This window comes from Canis lupus, chromosome 11 (assembly GCF_003254725.2).
Source record: "Canis lupus dingo isolate Sandy chromosome 11, ASM325472v2, whole genome shotgun sequence".
In the NCBI taxonomy this organism is placed as follows: Eukaryota; Metazoa; Chordata; class Mammalia; order Carnivora; family Canidae; genus Canis; species Canis lupus.
Genome location: NC_064253.1, coordinates 34,036,628 through 34,051,776, shown reverse-complemented (window position 1 = coordinate 34,051,776; position 15,149 = coordinate 34,036,628). Strand labels below are relative to the sequence as shown.

Sequence of the window (15,149 nt, the reverse complement as noted above, 5' to 3'; positions counted from 1 at the left end):
GTGGGACAAGGGAACTATATTCCCTTCATGTAAAATATATGACTTATTTTATTTGCTCCTGTAAAATATTATAATTCTGCAAGTTTACTAAATCTTTTGGTGACTTTAAAAATGATGTTATCATGGCAGAGAGCCCTGATCTATGACTGATCCATCCTGGTAACTTTTCTCTAATATCACATCCAATCTGGGTATAATGAAACCATGAAAAATAAAATGTGTCATCTGCTTAACCTTAGAAGTAAAAGCCTTATTCTTTTATTTTTTATTTTTTATTTATTTATGATAGTCACAGAGAGAGAGAGAGAGAGGAGGGAGGGAGGCAGAGACACAGGCAGAGGGAGAAGCAGGCTCCATGCACTGGGAGCCTGACGTGGGATCCGATCCCGGGTCTCCAGGATCACACCCTAGGCCAAAGGCAGGCGCTAAACTGCTGCGCCACCCAGGGATCCCTAAAAGCCTTATTCTAGGCCACACTTGGCAAATGTCTTCAGAGAATTGGTATTTTTAAAAATAATTTAGTTGATTTTATCAGTTACCAATGAAAATATTACCTGCTCTGAGATTTGGTTTGACCAGCCTTTGTCGGGAAGAGCTCTACAGTGAGGTTACTTTACTTTTTAGTTCTCTGTTGACATTCTCACTTTTCTCTCTTGACCTTCTGATTGTAACTTTGAGGCCCACAGAAGTTTAAAAAGAGGTTTCCTATTTAAATGAGGGATAAATAGATTGGAAAGTTGTTATGCATAGGATTTAGTGATGATGCGTTCCACTGCTCTAGAATGCTAGAAAAGGACTGAGTTACTGAGAAGCAAGATGACTAAATATTATAGCTTTATTGTTTTTTTTGAGTTGGATCTTCTATATAAATGAACATCCATCTCATTTTCAGAACATTACATATACCCATGATCAAATGTAAGAGTGTACATGAATTCCAGAGCAAAACATTTTGCTGTATAATACCCATTTTTTCAGACTAAAAGAATATCTGGGTAATCATTTTCCTATGCTGTTATCAATAATGAAAGTAAATTGCATTTGAATTATGGGGCTATGCACATTTGTATATTAACTAAGTTTAATTTTATATCATTTATGGTCAAACTGCATTTTCATATAGTTAGGTTACATAGCAAGGAATTTGGTTTATTGTCACTCAGATTGTGACATATTTGGGTCTTAAAAATACTTTCGTTTTTCTAAATTTGAGATGTGAACAGTACGTTTTTATTTGGTCCAGTGGGTCAGTATGTTGTCAACACAGATCTTTCTTCATGGTCATCTGGTTTCAGATACTATGCCATTCAAAATGAGAAAGATTTCAAAAGCATTTCTCTATTATTTCCTTATGAAAGTCTTTTCTCTCTCACTTTAAGTCTTTTGTACATATTTACTACTGATTCACAGCTGTGAGAGAATTAGATTAAAGGAGAGTTTTAAACACTGTATATTCTAACTTTGGATACCATAGGAATAAATTAAAGAACTATTATTTACTCCCACTGTGGTTTTACATGGTCTAAAATTGCTATCATCTATATCATGTTAATACTCTGGGAGTTGTGAGTCAAATATTAACCACAGGTACATCTGTGAATATGTACACATGCTTCTAGGATTTGGAAACAGTGCAGTAAAAAGAGCACAGTTTTGGAAGTCCAAGTCCTTACTTTGTGGCAGACTGCTTCCACTAGCATGCCCTAGGAAATTCACTGAATTTTTCCAAATTTGTCTCCCCATTTGTAAAAAAAGGGAGGACTGATTTATATATATATCGGACTTATGAAGTCAGTTCCAGCTCTGAAATCCTGTGACATTATGTTTATTATCACTGCATAAAATTAATTCAGAGAGTATCTTTTTTGGTTTTTACCTGTAGAGATATACATAAGATTTTTTTCTATAAGATTTTTTTAAAATAAAAAATCCATTTTCATAGTCAGACTTGACTGTTTAATATTAGTGGAAATACATGATAGCAGAATATCATGCAAGATGACCTGTGCCATGACATAGCTGTTAATTTTTATTTATTTATTTTTGAGAGTCGGCTGTGCTGAGGGTTGGGGAGGGAGAGAGAGAATCTTAAGTAGGCTCCACACCCAGCATAGAGCCAAATGCAGGGCTCAATCCCATGACCCTAAGATCATCACCTGAGCCAAAATCAAGAGTTGGATGGACCTTAACCAACTGAGCCACCAAGGAGTCCCTAAAATGTGTCATTTTAAAAGTATACTGTTTGGTTTGAATTTGGCAATGACCCATTTTTTATGGTTGATCTTGAAAATAAAAGATCATTAACCTAATTTTTTTGAAAAAATATAAAGGGGATATATGAAATAATTTATAATCAATAAAGTACTACAAAATTTTTATATTATTAATTATATGGTTATTACCTATAATTACTATTTAATAAGTATCTTCTAATTTGCCAGCCATTAACTAAGAGCTTTACATTTAATCCTCTCAACCACTCCTCTTTGAACTGGTTTTATTATTTCCATTTTACAAATGATTAAACTGAGTTTAGAAAGGTTAAGTAGCTTACTATTAAGAAGTAGTGAGTGGCCTAGTCAAGATTTGATACTAGACTGGTTCTACTCCAAAGCTCACGTTCTACTGCCTTATCTTTGAATTAATGTGAAAGAATTACATTGTTATGGGAAACGCAATGCTAATGAATATTATTAGCATTGATAATAATGATAAGAGTCAGGTACAGTCTAAATAATTTTAAAGTTAGTACACATATCAAGAATTCACTATTTACAATAGAAATTTTTTGGAAGCACCTTTTAAAAGGTAAATATAATAAACACCATATCTGTTAGGGAGGTACAGGTATGATATGGTGAAATAAACAATATTATACAATAAGAAGTGTTTGCTACTCGAATTGAAGTCTTGAATAATCTCCATTATTTCAGAAATGATTCTGAGATGCTACTACCTGTGTTATGGAAATTTTCATACTAAGAATCTTCTCAAATGATACACTTTCATCTGCTACAGCCTACTTAGACATCCCATTAACGTAACTGTTGTCATATTTTAACAGCAAAAGACCCAAAACTATATCCATAGATGAAAATATGGAACCAAGTCCTACAGGAGACTTCTACCCATCTCCGAATTCACCAGCTGCTGGCAGTCGAACATGGCATGAAAGAGATCAAGGTAAGCCATAAGGTGATTCCTCTGGGGACAAGTAGGATATCAGTTTATTAGGTTTCAGTTAGCCAGAATTTCATAATTGAGTCAATATGGATTATATCATCTTCATAAAATGATTGCAGTAAAATTATTTTTAAGATAATGTACTAGTTACATGTCACCAAAGTTATAAAAATCCCCTATTTTCCACGTTGGACTTTTTCCCTCAGACAGAATGAATGATCTTTTAGAATCCCCAATTATATGTGTGACTGGTTTTGATTTGCCTGCATTTGTTGGTTGGATTGAGCAAAAACCCCAAGTTCTGATCCAGTTAGATATTTGCTACTCTGTATCGGCTATTTCAGGGAGGAGCCACACTTCCAGAAGGTTTCAGGTGCCTGTTACTGAACGTACCCATTTAAAGGAAGTCATAATTCCTTTTGGAAATAGGTACAGCATAAACAGTAAATATAACTGTAATGTAAGAAACTTTGTGTCTGAGTCAATCTAGTTGTTCCTTCTGGAGGAGACTATAACCCAGTTGTGGGGCAGCTTTGGGGGAAAATATGACTTCATAGGTATTATTTGGCTCTCTAAATTCAGACTTAGCCCTTTTTCTTTTTTAAAGTTTATTGGGTTAAATCTATTTCACCATATATCCTCATGCCTTTTTGCCACAATTGGCAGAAGACTGTTAAGCATGGAAACTAAAAAAAAAAAAAAAAAAAAAAAAAGAACTAGCTGCAGTGTCTAATTGGGATGTATGTGTGCATATGTGATTTATATCAGCAGCATATAAAATAACTGAAAATTATCTTTAAATCAAATTTTACATTTAGCTAAAATATAAAAGAAAAATCTCTTTATCAGTGGTTTTTAGCCTGTGATTTGAGTTTATGTATCTGAGGCTGGGGAGCTGTATACTAGATTATCTCAGGAGGCAAATAACTCGGAAGCATAGAAGTTAAAGCCAAAATCAGTTCCTTATTCAGGACTTATTTGCGGCTCCATAGTTTTATGCAGAGTGCCATAGGATTTAAAGAATAGTGAAGGGGGCACCTGGGTTGTTCAGTCGGTTAAGCAGCTGACTCTTGATCTCAGCTCAGGTCTTGATCTCAGGGTTGTGAGTTGAAGCCCTGTAGTTGGGCTCCATGCTACATGTGGTGCCTACTTAAAAAAACTATTCCACTGGAAAAACATATAGTGAAAAATCTTCATGGAGGAATTGGACTTTGAGTCAGGTGGATCTCCTTTAGCATGTTGAGATTTTTAACTGGTAAAGAAGGGAGCAGATTTGCCAGAGAGAAAAACCATGGCCAAACACTGTGTAAGAGGAAGTTTAGAATGGCCATATCGTACTGTGCGGCTGGACACTGTACGTATAAGGAAGTAAAGAGAGGTCATGGGTCATGTTACAGAAGGATCTGAAAATCAGCTGGAGAGTTTTGGCTCTGAGATGACCTCCCCTTGCCCCTTCCAAGTCTTCTGCAGATAGTAGACAAAATCTGTAAAACATCAGACCATTATATTACTCCCCTACTTAAATCTCTCAGTAACTTGCCACTCCTCTTAGGAGAAAAAATCAGAATCCCCTCATATGTTCCTTGCTACTGCTTCTTGCACCTTAGCTTACTCCTTTGTTAATATTTGGGAAGGCAAAATCCAAGACCTTCCTCTAAGCCACGCCCTCTAGAATTCTCTTCTTCTGACTCGTCATCTCGCAAATTTGGGGCATCTTTCAAATCCCAGCCTAAATTGAGGAATTTCAATCTAAGTTTGGTCTTCTATTTTTCTTTCCTGACACCTAGCATTGTTCCTTCATGGTTCTCTTAATAGATAGTTACATACTTGTTTGTGAGATTCATTGTCTAAATCTGTCTGTACTGTGAGGCCAGGGACCTTATCTTTTTTGGCTATGTTATGTAACCAGCACCTGGGTGCATAGTAGGGGCACAAAAGATATTTGTTGGACAAATGAAACATTGATAGGCAGAACATCAGTCTCATTAGTGAAGGCAAGAAATAATAGGCAGGAGCTTTCACAAGACTTGCAGAAGTAAGAATAAAAACAAAACTCTCAACCCTTTATATTTTATTGCTTGTTTAACTGGCATTGTCAGTTTGTTTTAAACAAAGCCTTATTTGCCTCTTCAGAAAATTATTCTGGAAAAGATTCTAATGGTAATAATAATAACATTGTGAATGTGTGGGAATGGGTGTGTTGTTCAGAAGTGTAGGTGTTCTTTATTATAGAGAGTGTCACTTTGTAAGAATTGATTCCTCTTCCAGCCTATTGAATAAAGCCAATCTCAAATCATATTATAAAACATTTTTGAAAAGTAGAAGGGAAACTGTCATTCTTTCGCTTTGTTAAATCATTGTATTGTCTTGGTGATTTTCTTTTGTCAAGATGACTAGAATTACTAGAGAAGTCTGTAAGGGCATATTTTATTAAGCATAAGGAAGAATGATCTGTTCTCAAGTATGCTTAAAAAAAACTCTGTCACTTTAATTCTGAAGACCCTGAAGACTTTGTAATATGCACAATAAGCCATTGTGGGAAGAAGTCTTGAACTACAATAAAAAAAATGAGGGCAGCACAGTACTATCTTTATAAATTTGCTAAGCCAGATGCAGTCCTTTTGTTCTTAGAAAATTGCTTTTTTTAAATTTTAAAAAAATAAAATGCCCCATGGTTGTTCTTGTCCATCTTTAAATGTTCTCCAGACACACCTCCCTGTCCTGAAGATGCTATTCTAAGGGACATATTGAGTACCACTCGATATTTGTAATGGCTTTAGTACATGTCTTATGCTTGTTTCTCCCACAAAGCCCTGCACTAATTGGTAATCAATAACTACTTATTGGTTGATTAAAATATGCTTGTGTTTATAATTGGCAGAAATGTTTGAAATTTACCATTAATTATTTCCTGGGTATGCTGTTAGTGTTAACTTTGCATTAAAATCTTCTCTTCCCATAGCCCTTAGCAATATTGATTTTTGAAATAGAAGAATCAAAGAGAACAAAATTATGGACAATATGTGACATTCTACTTTCCCTTATAATTTGAAACACCAATCTAAATCATTGAGAGTTTTTCCAAGTATGCCAAAAAAAAAAAGAATGTAAGATAGCCAAATTAGTGTACTCACATTATTTTAAAAAGATATTAGGCAAATTTTTAATGTAAAATCTAGGTTCATATAGTGACAAATATTTATGTACCTTTTAATAATTTAATGGAAAAAGTATTTTTATTTTAGGGTAAAATAAACATAAACATAATTAGTTATATTTATATGTTTGAGGGTTTGATTTTTTTTCACAACACAGAAAAGTTACAATGTCCCAGTCATAAAAGAATTACAATTTTTAATTCTGCAGAATAGAAACACGAACATTTTAAGACTGAGCATTATGTAATAGCATTAAGCATTTGGTATGAATCTATATAATTTGCCTACATTTCTCTTGATGTATAGTGAAGGAAATCAAATTTACCAGCATCTACATTATGTAATACTCATATTTTCATTTGTGTTGTTTTACACATCATAAATGGAAGAAAACTGGCCACTAACAAAGGGCTACACAGCCACTATTATATTCCTTTCCTAGATTCTAGAATATTTTTTCCTCCTTAATCTTTTCTAGGAATTTCCCAGTTGTGACTTTTTCTACTTCTGTTGAAAACTTGGATTTTTTTGATTAAATCCATAATTTTCAATTTTAATGGTTACATTAATAGAACTAGATGAGGGACGCCTGGGTGGTTCAGAGGTTGAGTGTCTGCCTTTGGCTCAGGTCGTATCTGGGTCCCCATGGGAGCCTGCTTCTCCCTCTGCCTATGTCTCTGCCTCTATCTCTGTGTCTCTCATGAGTGAATAAATAAAATCTTTTAAAAACTTTAAAAAATAGAACCAGATGAGCTTATTAATGTGCATGCTAACAACTGTCTTTATTCCAGTACCACAGAAAAAATGCCATCTGAAATCTTGTGTACCTTAAGTGACCTGAGGCAATTCAGAAACTCAATTCCCAGTTGATGTACTTTTCTTGAAATCGTTAGATTGCTTCTTTGTAACTTCTGAAAAAACGGGAAAAAGAAGCGATAGGTCTTGTTTTTTTCTTCTAATTCCAGTTACTTTTGTGGGACTAAATATTGTATGTTAATGCCTAGGAATTTAACAAACTGACAAATGGTGTGCTTGGACCTTCAAAACAATGCTTTATCAATATCACTCTGCCACTGCCATTCTAATACTGCTGATTCATCTAGGCCTGCATCTAAGGCTCCTGAAACACTATTTAATAGACATTTATGATACAGTAAATATATTTATAATATACAGCTGGGCTTTCTAAATGGAAAATTTAACAGCTTCTCAGTCTGATGAGTATTTAAGCAACTTATAATCTTAGTTTTATAAAATGTAAATTCAAAAAGATTTTGTATGCAGTAAAATTTTATTAATTACTACACATTTTGGATTTGAGATAATTGGATTCAGTTAAAATTTATCAAATGCCTGTTATTTGCCAAGAAGTTTTCTAGGTATTGGGCACATAAATATGAATAAATTAAATTTCCAGCCCCTGACCTGCTGAGCAGAAAAAGAATTTTTTACTATTTATGAAGAAAGGTTATTCACAGAGAATAAATCATGTAAACCGGACTAGGAGGGGACTCTCTCCATGCCTAAGAACTAGCTTACTTTTAAGCAGTATGAGAAGTAAATCTTTTTGCAAAAATCAATGCATTGGTACTTGAGTACAAACTAGCACTACTTAGTGGTATATTGGTATGTAATTACAATTTTAAGGATAGTTTAAAAATGCATACTGGACTCTCAAATAGGCAATATTTAGGCATCATGTTCTGGTTGCTATGAGTACTAGGAAATAACACTAATTTTTTAAAAAAAACTTACAGTTCTGTCACAGAAATAAGTCTCTTGAGTTAGTCTTTTGAAATTTTAATAGATTTCTGAGCCCTAGAGATTTCTTTCTAATAATTTTTCAAACATTCTCATTAGTAATCTAGTTTTAAATGTTGTGCTAAATGTCAGTTTGCACTTCATAGAGTTCTATGAGGCTATAATATTAAATATCTAATGAATTAAACCAAAATTCTCCAGGGAACATGGGCTGGACAATAATAATACCAGCCTAGCATCATGAGTTCAACCGGGCACAGGAAATACAGTGATAGAACCAGAATCAGAGACCAGCATTTCTTAGTGTGAGCTTAAAGGATGTTCATAGACACTCCGGATACAAGAGCATTCAACTGGGTTTGGAAAATTCTATTTTAACAAAAATATAAACTTTTAAAACTCATGATTGAATTTGTATAATGTTTAATATACTGCTGGGTGCCATCAACGTGACTATCCATGAGTGGATATTGACTGTGTTTAAGTTTTTGACTTTAAGATATTTCTTTTTTCCATTCTAGAATCTATAGGAAGGAAAATCCCTAGGTTCCAATTTGGAAAATGGTACTCTAGCCCAAACTACAATCCAACAAATGATATAATCTGAAGATGTCTGTAGAAATATGGGAGCCTTTTACAAATAGTTGAATAACTACTGTCTGGGAGTCATTAACATTAAATGAAGTCCTAGAAAATGGCAAGGCAAATGCTTAGTAATCTTCCTGGAAGAATTTTTAAGCTCCCTTTGGGAACCAGAGAGAACACCAACAATTCCTTACATTCTTAAGATTTGTATCACAAGGATTAAATGTCAGATGTTCAAATATCAAATTTTGAGCCAGACAAAATCAGAGATACAAGTGCTTTTGATGAATAAATGTGAAGAAATGGTTTGGATTTAATGTTCAAGCACAATTTTTAAATTTGGGTTTTATGTTGTTTGTTTAGCTTATTATTGAAACTATCAAAAGTGAACAATGTATATAGTTCTGCCAAACTTTCCATGACCCTCTCCATGTATCATGATGCCATTAGAGAGCAAACCCCAGGGATGCCTTTGTTATGGAGTATTTCATTTTCTCTAGCTACACTGCTGTAGTTGAAAAATCCCAACATAAGCATCTTTCAAACAGAAAGGAAAACAATAAATTATTGGTGAAAACTTTTGTCAGAATCCCTCACACTGCCTACTAATTAACAGAAGTTTGTGCTCCTTTCATGTGTTTTAACCAGGAAGAGCATTTTGGATGGGGCAAAGCTAGGTACATGTTAGAAGGACCAATACTACTTAGTAGGGGAAAGCTATATTCATATTTCTCTGCTCTGGAGACTTAACGATTTGAAAGTGTAGCATTTTGCAGAAAAACCACAATGGATAATTAGTTTGAAAAAATAACAGCTTGCTATTTAATGCTGCGTCTCTAGATTGATAGAACACAGCCTAAAATAGGAAAGTAGAAAACCCATGGGAGACAGTGTACTTCAGTATAATAGCGTGCCATGCAAAGTTTCTTGGAGTGGTAAAATATTTTATTTCAAATTCTTTTCCACGTTAATGTCATGTTTATTTTGAAGTAGTTTAGAAAGCCAGTTTCTTTTGAGTTACTCTATTACAAATATTGTATATAGTAAGAGATTGATTTTTCAGAGATAGAACACAGATTATTAGAACCTTTAGCAAGATGTGGTTCCGGCTCCTTAATTTTATACAGCTAAACAATCTAAGGATCAGTGAGGGACTGTCTTGTCCAGAGTGTCCAGATAATGAATAGCAGAGCTGAGGTCTTCTTTTTTAAAGGCTAACGTTTTTCCCTGTTACCCTGCAACCCATCTAGAGAATAAATATGTAACTTACCTTACTAAATATGTAACTTACCTAAATATAGGGAGAAACAGAGAAATAGGAAAATTTGAATACTGCTTAACATGGCTTGGCAGATGGACAGTTTTTCTGTGGAGTTTCATGAGACTGTTAGATCTTGTGGAACTAAAATGGGAGAGTAATTTATGAGCTTTCGGGGTTCTGGAGGAATTGTCAAAACAAAATTTTGAGATAGTAAAATGTATATATGCTTTTAAAAAACAACTCTTAATATTAGTATCATGATTAAACATTTTTGAACTAAAAAAAAATGAAACTATGAGTGCTTGTGGTAGAGAACTGTGGAGAAGAGCTTTGGATTGAATGTTTAAGCACAATGTTTTAAAAGCTTTTTTGTAATGGAAAATGTGAAAGCAGAGAGCATTGTAAAGTGAACTTCCATGTGCCCAGCTTTAAACTGTTATCAACATTTTGCCAATCTTATTGCATTTACTATCTCTCAGTTTTTTGGAGTTTTCTTCAAAGTATATACCAGACATTATGTCATTTTACTTATTATAAATACCTCTAAGTATTTCTAAAAGATAGTGACTCTTATTTTTAACACAATTCCAATACTATTATCAATGTAATAAATATAACAGTAATTCCTTAATACTACCTAATATATATTTCATGTCCAAATTCCTCAGAATATGTTATAGGCAGTTTTGTTTAAATGAGGATCCAAAATTGTCCATTTACCATATTTGTATTTTCAGCCTTTTTTAACCTATAATACTTATATTAACTATTTAAAAAAATATTTTATTTATTTGTTTATTTATTTATTTATTCATGAGAGACACACATAAAGAGGCAGAGATATAGGCAGAAGGAGAAGCAGGCTCCCCACGGGGAACCTGATGTGGGACTCAATCCCAGGACCCTGGGATCATGACCTGAGCTAAAGGCAGACGCTAAACCATTGAGCCACCCAGATGCTCCTCTTTATTAACTATTTTTATACTAACTCCTTTTTCTGTGTTTATTTGTTGAAGGAACTACAGAAATTTAAAATTTTTGTTCAATAAGTACATATAAATGAAGAAAACCAGATTCCCCTGCCATTTGTGGCTGCCGTTTATTGAGCACTTACTACCCTTGAGGGCTGGGCGAAGACTTTATATGTATTTTGCTTTTCAACCCTATTAAAAGTAAAGTCATTTTACAGTTCATTAAACTAATCATTACAGTGATTAAGAAATTTGACATAAATCACAGAAATGATAAGTAGCAGAGGTAGAATGGGCACCCTTGTTCATTTAGCTGTAGAGCCCTACTCCATACACTGCCTTCCAAACAAGTTTTTGGGATGTGTTGCAAACTAGTTACAAAACCTCTATTATGTTTTTTTTTTTTTTTCTCACAAATGAAACTTAAATACAGGTAAATGCACATAATATCAGAAGGGTTCATGGACTCCAGGGATTCATGAGTGCAATCCTTGGACTGGAATCATGTTAAGAATCTCATTTCCATTTAATACTAAGATGTTGTTAATAAATAATCCTAAAGCCTTGGGGTGTCTGGCTGGCTCAGTTGATAAAGCACATGACTGTTGATCTGGAGTCATGAGTTCAGTCCCCATGCTGGGCCTAGAGATTATGTGTACTTAAAAAAAAAAAAAGTAGGGCAGCCCTGTTGGCTCAGCGGTTTAGCGCCACCTTCAGCCCAGGGCGTGATCCTGGAGACGCGAGATCGAGTCCCACATCGGGTTCCCTGCATGGAGCCTGCTTCTCCCTCTGCCTGTGTCTCTGCCTCTCTCTCTCTCTCTCTCTCTCTCTCTGTGTCTCTCATGAATAAATAAATAAAATCTTTAAAAATAAGAATAAAAAACTATAAAAATAAATAAATAAATAATCCTAAAGTCTAGACTATCGTACGTGTACACACACACACACATATATATGTACATATATTAGTTCTGTTTCAATTTTTTGCCTCATGCTTAGAGCACTATAATAGTGATCAGGAAACTCCCAAGTACTAGTGTGGACTTAGACAAATCACTTAATTATTTTTCCATAATAGTGATCAGGAAACTCCCAACTACTAGTGTGGCCTTAGACAAATCACTTAATTTCAGTAAATGTTGAGTTTTCTCATCTGTAAAATAACAGAATTGAATACTAAGGTCCCTTCGTGTCCAACATTCTAGATTTTGAATTAATTGGAATAAAATAATTTTTAGATCTTCAGTACTTGAGTCTTTAAGCTTCCGTTAACATGGATCATTTTGAAAATTTAGAAAGCTTTCCGATTCCTAAATTTTTAAAAAGTGTTTATTTTAAATACTCTCCTTGAATAAAGCAATAATTGGGCTGTTTATATGCTTGGAGGCACCATATGTTTTGCCTTATAGCTGAGGAATGTGCAGCTCTTACGAATACATGTCCTGTCCTGCACCATCCTGATACAACAAATGATTGATAGAGATTGAGTTATTATAACAGAACCTTGTTATGGGATCAGTGTCTCCTACTTTGAAAATAAATGACTCAGCCAGACGGCAACATTTATTTTCTCTAAATGACTAGGGATGTAGCAATAGGAGACCATTATCCTGTGACAATATTCTGTTTCATTGACATTATCTCACAAATGTAATTGGTCCATTACTAAATAGAGGTTTTGTTACTGATCAATTTCACATGATTTCTAAAACCATTAGGATAATAAATATGCCATCATAGTAATTTCATTGACAGAATGTTCTTTTTTTCTTCATTTACATTTGTTAGAGGAAAAATATAGATTTAGGTTGAACTTAAACACTACAATTTATACTGGTTTTGACTACTTTTCCATTAAGAGAAATAGAATATTGTGCAGAGTAATCATATTTGCATTGAGCTGCTGAACTAACGACCTTAACATTTTCATGATTTTTTTTCTCTACCACACTAAACCACATCAAATCATAATTGTTCCTAAGCAATTAGTTTACTACCTCAATTTAATGATTTTATTTGAAATAAGTTCCAGATCATTTCTAGGACTTTCCTGTAAATCCACTAAAGTAACACATCAGTTAAATCAACCCTAACCATTACCAGCAAGGATAATAACAGCATTAGTAACAACAGAAACCTTGAGATGTCTTGTAGCATAAATGTTTCTAAATGCATGGCTTTTCCCCAAATGTTCTCCTCTGAAATCTCATCTGTAATCTTGTTAAATTAGAACTCTTCCAGTATCTTTCTGACTTTTACAGTTAAGGTTACGGTATTGATTTTATTTTATAGTCCATGGCTCTCAGATGCTTAACACTAATAAGCCTCTATAGCCAAGAGGTTTTCCCCAGAGGCATGGTGAATAGCAGCTATTTACCTATGCCAATACTTAATAAGGGACTAAAATATACTCGAAATCCTGCATAATTGTGTGGTGTTTTTCCTCCTTTCAAATGAGGTTTTCTGACATTACTCAAGACACTTTGTCATTGTCTGTCTGTTAAAATGAAATTGCCTAATGGACAAAAGCATTTTGAAGTATTTTTAAAAAGCAGTTTTCATTTATTCAGTATTTATTCTTTTAGCACTGTTCTTCATTATTCAAAGGGTTTTTTTTTCTTTTTCTTTTTTTTTTTTTTTTAATGTCTCAGGAAGGTGTTTGTGAGCTTCAAAGGGGTTTAAGCTTTAACTTTGTATTGGGTGTAGGTGTAGCCTGGAGACTTTTTTTTTAATAGAGATGTGATAAATGGAGACTTGTAGTAGCATGCAGCTTACCGTATTTGGATTGAAATATACAATAGAGAGAGGCTTAAACTATCACAAATGTTTTAAATTGCTGGAGAATACAGTAATATGCACAAGTGTAGTTAAGATTAAATAACTCAGTGATTAAAGTAAGAATTTTCATTTATTTAACATGAAGGCTACCATATTTTCTCCTTTAAAAAAAGAACTGATTTCATTTAAAAAGATTGAAAAATTTAATTGAAGATGCTATCTTATCTCTTCTTAACGTAGCTTGCCGTTTTCCAGAGTTATTTTAGAGTGTGATAAATGTAAATATATATATATGGAGATACTTTCTTAACATGGCAGCTAATTATTTTTTTGAATCATCTGGCATCATCATGAAACTACTGTAGTGGGATTAAGTCCATATGTCTTGTCATAACATTCAGAGCTTTTTGTTAACTTGGAGTGTGTGGGAAAGGCTTATTCACATTTGCCACACAATCATAAAATTTTACATCTAGAAGAGTCTTTAGAAACAGATATTCAGATATTCTCTTTTCTTCACTTGTATTCTCAAAAATACATTGTTTTGCCTTTAGCCAACTAAACTGTAAATGTTAAATGTAAGCATTTCGTTGTATATTTTTGCAACATCCAATACCTTAGACGACCAATAAGGTATTTCCTTACTTTAAGAAGGAAATAACTAGAGGTGCCTGGGTGGCTCAGTCAGTTGAGCATCTGCCTTTGACCCAGGTCGTGATCCTGGGATCAAGCCCCAAGTCAGGCTCCCTGCTCAGTGAGGATTTTGCTTCTCCCTCTCCTTCTGCTCCATCCCCACTCATGCTCCTTCTCTCTCTCAAATATAAAATAAAAATCTTTTAAAAAAGAAGAGTAATAACTAGTAGCATAACAAGATCCAATATTGTCTACCCATTTGTAATGCTCTGTGGAGTCACAGGCAGTATTTTTCCCCAAAAATATATTTTTTACCTTTATTTTTTTTATTGTAATAAAAATCACTTGTGGGTGTTTTAGAAAAAACAATTGTCAAGTATAAAAAGAAAATAAAACTCACTTAAATCCTATCACATAGATTTTTATAATATAACTATATTTTACCATGTCATTCAATTTCTACTTTATGATGACTGCATAATATGCCACCCCTAGTAGTATAGGCATACTGCAAACTTTTTTTTAAAGATTTTATTTATTTATTCATGAGAGACACAGAGAGAGAGAGAGGCAGAGACACAGGCAGACGGAGAAGCAGGCTCCATGCAGGGAGCCCCATGTGGGACTCGATCCCAGGTCTCTAGGATCACACCTTGGGCCTAAGGCAGGTGCTAAACCACTGAGCCACCCAGAGATCCTCCAAATTTTTAAATGTCTACTTTGCTTATTGACGTGTAAGTAGTTTGCAAGTTTTTATATTATAAAGACACAGTGATCATCATCGTATAGAGATCTTTGTGCTTAAATCTGATTATTGTG

The 15,149-nt window shown here is 34.0% G+C and overlaps 1 protein-coding gene across 18 annotated transcripts in view; it reads left to right on the top strand.

Annotated features, from left to right (window-relative positions):
- Positions 1 to 15,149, top strand: part of NFIB (nuclear factor I B) — a 436,433-nt gene that overhangs the window by 370,919 nt on the left and 50,365 nt on the right. For all 18 annotated transcript variants that reach the window (XM_049116123.1, XM_049116122.1, XM_049116128.1 and 15 more), the window contains one exon: positions 3,065 to 3,183. In XM_049116123.1, coding sequence (XP_048972080.1) covers positions 3,065 to 3,183 — 119 coding nt within the window. The remainder of the gene's footprint in view (positions 1 to 3,064; positions 3,184 to 15,149) is intronic.